General features: G+C 37.9%; 1 protein-coding gene across 1 annotated transcript in view; it reads right to left on the bottom strand.

The window, feature by feature from the left end:
• Positions 1-1,144: 1,144 nt before the first annotated feature.
• Positions 1,145-7,889, bottom strand: part of SFT2D2 (SFT2 domain containing 2) — an 11,377-nt gene continuing 4,632 nt past the window's right edge. The window contains exons 5-8 of the mRNA XM_009638545.2: positions 7,284-7,319; positions 7,095-7,153; positions 6,444-6,473; positions 1,145-5,810 (exon numbers count right to left, since the gene is read on the bottom strand). Coding sequence (XP_009636840.1) covers positions 5,771-5,810; positions 6,444-6,473; positions 7,095-7,153; positions 7,284-7,319 — 165 coding nt within the window. The 3' untranslated portion in view covers positions 1,145-5,770. The remainder of the gene's footprint in view (positions 5,811-6,443; positions 6,474-7,094; positions 7,154-7,283; positions 7,320-7,889) is intronic.

Here is a 7,889-nt window from a genome sequence, read left to right as displayed (position 1 = left end):
AAGGTTGAACTTGGCAAGCAAAACAGCTATAAGCTATTAAATATGTAAAAGATTTATTGCCCTTTTAGGACTCAGAGTCATAGCTATCTTGATAGGAAATAGATATATCAAGCCCTCCTGACAGTCCTGGGAAGCTCTAACTGTTTCAAAAAGATAAGATACAGACCCCTAGGTTTCTATGTAACAGGAAGACAGGCTGCTGCTTCTATTTCAAACAAAACTTTGGAGTTTTCTGTGGGACAGAAGTTTCAGTTTAGTCAGCTTTGAGACAGAGCTTGCTTAGGAGATTTAAAAAAAAAAAAAAAAAGTGTAACTGAAAATTTAACAGTCTCCCACAGCAGACAAATCTCACCACCACCCCTGCAAAAAAATGCAACTGCTTTGGTTTGCCCTATCAATCAGAAGAAAGTTTAATGCATTCTGAACAGCCCAGGCAGAGCCCCATACACTGCCAAGGAATACTAAACCACAACAAGTGTTTGGATGCATATTAGGCATGATGGATTGCTTTCTGAAAGTTTGGAAAAAAAAAAAAAAAACCACAAAAAAGTTAAAATCATTGCCTCTAACTCTATTTTCAACACATATTCATAAAACATTGGCTTTTTACTTCCAGTGCACATCAGCATTCAGCGTGTCTTTATTCCACAATGAAAAGCCAGCGGCATGCTGTTTCATAACTCTAGTCTTTGCTGACAGAATAGCAAATCAGCAAGTATTTGCTCTGTACCATGGACTAAGCCAATAGTTTGCTGGCATATCTAGGTTGACTCCTGAGGTAAATAAATACATAAGTAGTAATAAAAATATCATCCCCACCTTAACAACTCCAGTTGTGCCAATCAGTTGTCTAGGTGCATGCAGCTATGCCAATGAGCATTTGAGCTAGACGTATGCTGGGTAAAGCAGCTGCACAGCAGTGGTGACACAGAAACTCCCCTCAGCATTACATGTTGTGTACACAGCAAAGGAAGTGAGGATGACACAATCACTTTTAAAAAAAAAAACCAAACAAACCAAAAAAACCAACCCACAGCAATTCCAGCATCATCTGGATAATCAGCATCATTAAATATTCCATATTAATCAATAAGAGCAATTCATTTAATGCAATGACAACTTTATTGAAGGAAAAAACCCCAGCACTTGTAAGTAAAGATTTCACTTCATTACAGATGAAGTTGTAAGTTAGGAAAAAAGATGTTTATCAACATAGAAATCAAACAGTGTAAATACATAGAAAAAGCACAACAGCAAACAGAATCAGTAACAGTATAAAACATTGTGGAGAATTTGAGAGTTTGGTTTTTATTGTACAAAACAATTCCACAGCTGTTAAAAAAAATATAGTGTTATCACATTACAGTGAGGCACGTGGTTTTAAGAAAATATACCATTTCTGTGCTTTCTGTCCTGTGTGGTCAGTATTTGCTATGGTTGTAAACATCGGTATTTAAGACAATTGTTTGGTTAAACGTCATCCTCCTCCTCCTTGGTTTTGAAGTCTACAATAGCAACAGTGATCTTACTTCCATTAACACGATTAAGTACCAAAACTAAGCAAGAACTGTTCTCAGAAACTCAGAGACTCTTTCAAACTCTTAGCATGCAGCAAAAAAGGGGTGAGCTTCAAGTGCCCACACTGCTCCACAAGGCAGTTCCCAGAACACAAGTTCCAGACTGCACGTAAGCAACAGTGCCACGAGCCTCCAAATGCATTGCATGCCAGCTGCAATCTACCCACAAGTTACAATGCATCCAAGCCTATCATCCTGCACCTAGCTGGAAGCCATCCCACAGCAGAGTCTCCATCATCCCCCAAACTTGCATAGTAAATATTCACACAAAGCCTAGCACACTTGCTATTTTAAAAAAACAGTTTCTTAAAAGAATTTTGACTTGGTGCAGAAATTTCTTCCTTGGTTTTTGTAACAGCTGATGAACAATCTTATTACTGGAAATACTAAACAAGTTGAAATTGTTCAGCTCATCACTGTAGAACCATCTTGGATAGTACCAATATTCACAGTCATCACACAAAACAGAGCAAAGCTTTGAAGTAATGAAAAAAAAAATCCCACATTTTAATGTATCAAATCTCAGTACTTTGGGAACAGATGACTACCACCCTCCCCACTTCTATTTCTACTATATCTGGAAAGTCAGCTGATCCCAGATATGCACATTTCATGCTACAACTGTATGCTAAGGCTGCTTGGTTAAGGTATGTTATCTGTACTACAAGAAGTAAAACCAGTGGATAGGCAAGTTGAATAATAGTGCGCCTGGGCAAAAAGCACTTTCTGGTAGAACACCAAATCCTACTGAGATGGGCATCCAACATCATACCAGTTTCTTTAGGAAAGTCAGCCTTGAGGTAAGTGCTGTAGGCAACTGAGCAAGGACTTTGGGAAGGAAGGAGCTTTGTGATTTAAACCAAACATGTCTCTATTTGCAGTAGAGCACATACAACAAACATTCCTGCCTTGAAGGACATTACGATAGAAAGCTTCAGAAATGCCCACCATGCTTCCTGCCAAGTGGATAACCAAGGCTGATGATACCAAAACTTAACACAAAGTTTTAATGACAAAAAAAAATGGTATAATGGTATAATCTAATTCAGATTGAAACGGGTCAAGAGGGAACATTCATACATGTTTACTCCCCAATTATGTAAAATCATATAAAATAAAAGTAATTTAAAAAAGTGGAAATCTTTTGCTGCCAAACTCAGCAATAGCCTGAACACAACTACTTGTAAGTAAGAATCTGAAGAGTTTTGTTCTGATAGAGAAGAATTATTTTAAATCAAAACTGCTCATAGATGAAGTGACAAACCCTGAGTATGTTTCACATATTGGCAAGAATATGGCGATTCTCTCCTACTGTCTGACCTTCACAGGAACAGAATACAACACCAAATGGCAACATAAACTCTAGTGGCACTCTGGTGATCCATAGATTTGCCATCTCCCTTTGGGTTCCCTTCCTTTAAGGGCATAATTGCTTAGCCTTATGTGCTATGCAGTGAAATGAAGGTTTGTTCTTCTCTCTTACTGAATAAAAGGCTGTGGAGCTGGAATTAAAGCTTTAAAAAGTATAGGAGAGTGGAGAAGAAAAAAGAAAATCCATTTATATTTACTCACTATCCATTGGTAGTTTCCTAAATTTCCTAATTCTAAGTGGTTGTGCTCATAACAGTCTGCTAAAAGGTTCCAGTTAGCTAGTATCCAAGTTGAAAAAACTAATATTCAGCATACCCAATTCTAGTGTTCCTCTAGAGAAACTGCTAGAGAGTCAGGGTACCACAATCCTGCATAAGCTAGTCAAGGAATAAGCAAAAGGCTTTTACTCCTTCTAATCTAAATTATTCAAAAAAAATGAACCCCAGAAGTCAAATTCCATTATGTTGACTGCTGATGAGCCTGGAATGATGATCCGAGTTAACATAACTTTCCTGGAGAGGGGAAGGAGAAATAATGTAGGCTATACTCATAGCGTTTTCCAGGAGCACCCAGAGATGTTAAAACTAAAGAAATATTGGAATGTAAAAGGAATTAGGCTTGTATTTTGATTGCCCTTATACAAAAGAATTCTGTAAACATTACCAAAGACCTAATAAAAGACTAACACAGGTCCTTTGACAGATGTAAGTTAGGTTTGGAACCTACTCCATGATAAAAAAAAAAAAAAAAAAAAGATACACACATCACCTTAGATACTTGGTTTAGATCAGTCAGTGAAAAGAAGTATCAGTATTCTTTAATTCCCAGTCTCCCTTGGGCATTTAACTAATTCTTCCTTCCAAGAACAGCAATAGTCAACCTAGTTATTTCAACACTAACTTCCAAATCCTAGTGGGGGGAAAAAAGCATCAAGACATAGCACTTGAACATCATCCTGTATAGCCGATTCATCCCAACATCACTGCCATGTTTTCAAGGTGGCATTTTCCATTCAAATGCCTTTGTAACAGTAACTCTAGCCAGCTGAAATCCTCAGAAAGCCTGTTAAAATTTCCCTTTCATACCATCCACAAAAGGGAATTTATTTTTTTTTTTTAGAGGATCCTAACAGCAGGATGGTACTATGCTTTCTAAGTTATCAGAAGGACACTTAAGCATAAGATTGAATTAACTCAGCTTCTAGTAACTTTGTGGAAGCCATAGAATTATTTGCCTTCACTGTGGGCCTATACTTTATTGCCAGCTACATCTAGGTTTTTCCTGCATTAAAATTTTTGTGGTACAAGTCATGGATATGCTTGCCCTGTAAACACAATGCTGTTAAATGACCAAACTCTTGGTAGATGGAGGATGGGAGGCTTCAGTTCATACTAAAGTCCACTGGATAATCATCTCCATAGACACTGACTCTAGCAAGACAGTTTGGTAAGAGGAAAGGTGAAAGCAGTTAAACAGTATCTCACACAGCAGAAGCAGGAATCTGTGCTCAGATATTAAACAACTGACCACTGAAGTGGTTTGGGAGTAAATGATTATACATAGCTCAGAAGATAAAGAGAATGTAGAGTGGCCTTGGAATTTGGATACCAACTGTTCAGCATTTTTTTTTGAGCTGGCAGCTAGATTGTGACAGGCTTTCTTTGCTAAGACAGGCAAGAGAAAATTGTACTTTCTCCTCAAAGCAGAAGTAGTTCACTAGTGTAAGCAAGAGATTTAGGAGTAAAAAAAACTGATTCCATTTACAAAAAAAAAAAAAAAACCAAAACCAAAACAACCCCCAAAAAACGGAAGTTGGGAGTTTTAACATATTTACAAGTTCAGAAGAAAATGTCTTCTCTCCGGCCCAGACTACTTAAACAATAGCACACTCCCATCTTATCAGCAGAGTTTGTCCTTTGAGAAAGGACATACATAAATTCTCTCTTTGCTTAACTATCATGCCCTCAGCTTCACACTGCTCCTGCGCTGGGGGAGAATAGAAGCACCTTCCTTCACATGAAAAATTTCAAAGTTCCTACGTTGTGTGTATTGCTGTTAGCTGTAGGCAAAGCAAAGAACTCTGGTTCCTGGCAGCTAAAAAATTCTATTAACCTTATTTTGCAAGTGCTTTTCCCATGGGAACAAGTTTTAACAGGTGAAAAACGTCCCTTTCATGTATTTTAATGAAACACCATTAGTCTAAACTGAAACTTAAATACTTCATTAAAGATGCAAAAAATTCATACTTACTCCAAAACAGTATTTTCATTTAGAATTAAGTATTTAGAAGTCTCATAGACCTACAATTTGCAGGAGAGGTAGGAAAAGAAAGAATACCAATATTCCATTATCCAAGTCAAACAGTGCAAAGATTAAGTGACATAAGGCTATTTAAAAAACCCAAGTTGTCAGTAAGAAATCAGCTGGAAACTAATTTCTTTTTCTTGAAAGAGAAATTCTGTAGACTGGCATAGTCCCATCAGAGTCAAGGTCTCCATTTTACAGACTTCATGTATTACTTGGGTTACTTTTGCAAAACCCAACAAATACATGATTTTACATAAGAATTATCACAACAAATTCTAGATTTTCTGCCCAGGTCTTCTGCCAGACTGAACTTCATTTGATCACGAGCACCCTGTCCTACAGACACCATTGCTTACAAAACCAAGCAATTGCATACACTCTATTTAACACAAGGAGCTTCTAACAACAAGCTGAAAGGCACATGTTTAAGACAGAAGTAGGAAAATACATGCACAGCGATCTTAACATAGTTCTACTATACTTCCTAGAACTTTGTGAAGCATCCAGTATTCCTGTTAGGACAGACAGACGGAAATACATTTCTTCACAGCATCCCTACAGGCAGGAGAAAAAAAAAAAAAAAAAAAAAAAAAAACAAAAAACAAAACAGAGGGTCACCTCAGTTATGCTGCTTGATGAGATTCATCCCATGCTGCTATCACACTAACACTGAGGATTTTAAAGATCAGCTGACCATTTATTAATTGTGCTTACATAATTTTTAGGACTACATGAATGAATTAGAGACGAGCAGGTCTGCTTACTATGCACTTGCCCAACTACAATGGAAATGTAATCCTGTATTGAGGCGGTGCACTGGAGAAGGCATGCTCAAATACAGAACAGTGCTCGTGGGGGAGAACAGGAGAAAAGGTACACAGAAGAATACACTTGTTAAGTAGCATTTTGGACCAACATTTAGGCATTCCAAAGGCAAGCTTGAAGTTTAGCATGTGGTCAGCACACTTACATATTTTTATAGGAAGCCCTCTCATTTTGTTACATTTCTGTTCTCCCAACTAGAGAAGAGGCTTAGTTTCTTTTTCACATTTAACTACATATATTTCCTCCCCCTAAACACCACCATGGAAAAACTTCTAAAGCCATACATTACAATGCTGCTATGAACTAATCTTCTGTATCATTAAACCTCAAGATGACAAAAAGTAAGGGAGTAGGGAAGCTTACCTTGCAAATGGTATGAAGGAAATGCTGTACCTAAGAAGAAAGATTTTTAAAATTACTCTTCATGTCAGATTTTATCAGTCACAAACAACAACAACCCCTGTGATGCTCTAAACAGGTATGCAAGACACACAACCAAAATGAAGTTTTGCATTTGTGAGCAGGAGGAATGAGTACCCTTGCAAGCCATCTTAGCCCAGCCAGGTTGCAAAAACAAAATCAGGTGGCGTCATATAGACGCATTTTAAACACAGTTCTCCCGCACCCAATATTCTTCATGCTCCAACACCTACAGGCAGCTAAGATTTGTCTTGAGGCCTGGCTAAATGTTTTTATCAGTTTCTGTACTACTTGTGTGACAGTACACAGAGCATATGTTAACTTAAAGAACACTGACACTTAATTTCATTGGCATATCTGGGTCTTTTAGCAAGACAAATTCAGGCGAGTGTAAAAGAGGAATACCAGACAGTAAGCAACATAGAGACCAAGAAGGGGGAACAAGCCAGCTCCTCACTGATGCACTGTCTTGCATCTAGGGGAATGGTGAGGTAAAAATTCTCCTTCTCTCTAACTCATCCAAGGTCAAAATCCACCCACAATTCAGCAACTGATGTTCAGTGCAATGGAGTGTGTGTGGAAGAAGTCACTTACCATGCCAAGGCAAAAAACTGTAAGATGCAGAAAAGGAGCGCAAGTCCTTGCTTACGCCACTGGAGGAAGAGAGAACAGGCCGGGGGGAACATAGCATGCAATGAGACAACAATGTAAGCATCTTATTTTTAAAATACACTCTACTCATATATATATACACACACACAGAGATAGGACTCAAGTACTCACCCAGAAGGCAGAACACAGTGTTAGTATGAGACACAACTAGAAGAAAACAAACATTTTCTATTAAACATAGAAACTACTCCAGTTTTTATAGATATTTTAACACCATAATGGGTTCCTTCACAGAGACAGAAATGGGTTACATCATTTCATAGTTTCAGCCAACCCTGCATAATAGTTCCTCTTACTTAAAATGCACTTGCTATTACATTTCTGAAGTGAATTAAAGCAATGAGAAAAAAAATCAGCCTGATATCTCCAGAAAATAATTTTATGGCTGCAAAGGAACAAGAGGAAGAGATTCCTACAGCTCTTTTGCAACATCAGCAGGTTCTTACTTCATCCCACACACTTCTTGGTGTGATAGGTATACACCACACTTCATTCTTTTGCGTAAGAAGACTTTTCAGTTACAACTCTAGTCTTCCTGCTTCTGTCCATGCCACATTTCCTGTTGATTCTCAAGGTTACCATGGGGTTCAAGCTATGTCATTACTTAATTCTTACCAATTAAAACTACAACACACCTTCAAGAACTTTCAGCTATTGCTTAGTAGCTGTCCTGTTTAACAAAGTCTAGCAGAGCCACTCAAACTGGCACTCCCCTCC

The sequence above is a fragment of the Egretta garzetta genome, unplaced genomic scaffold, assembly GCF_000687185.1.
Source record: "Egretta garzetta isolate BGI_Z169 unplaced genomic scaffold, ASM68718v1 scaffold465, whole genome shotgun sequence".
Lineage (NCBI taxonomy): Eukaryota > Metazoa > Chordata > Aves > Pelecaniformes > Ardeidae > Egretta > Egretta garzetta.
Note: the sequence above shows the minus strand (reverse complement) of the source record. Positions and strands in the feature narration are given on the sequence as shown.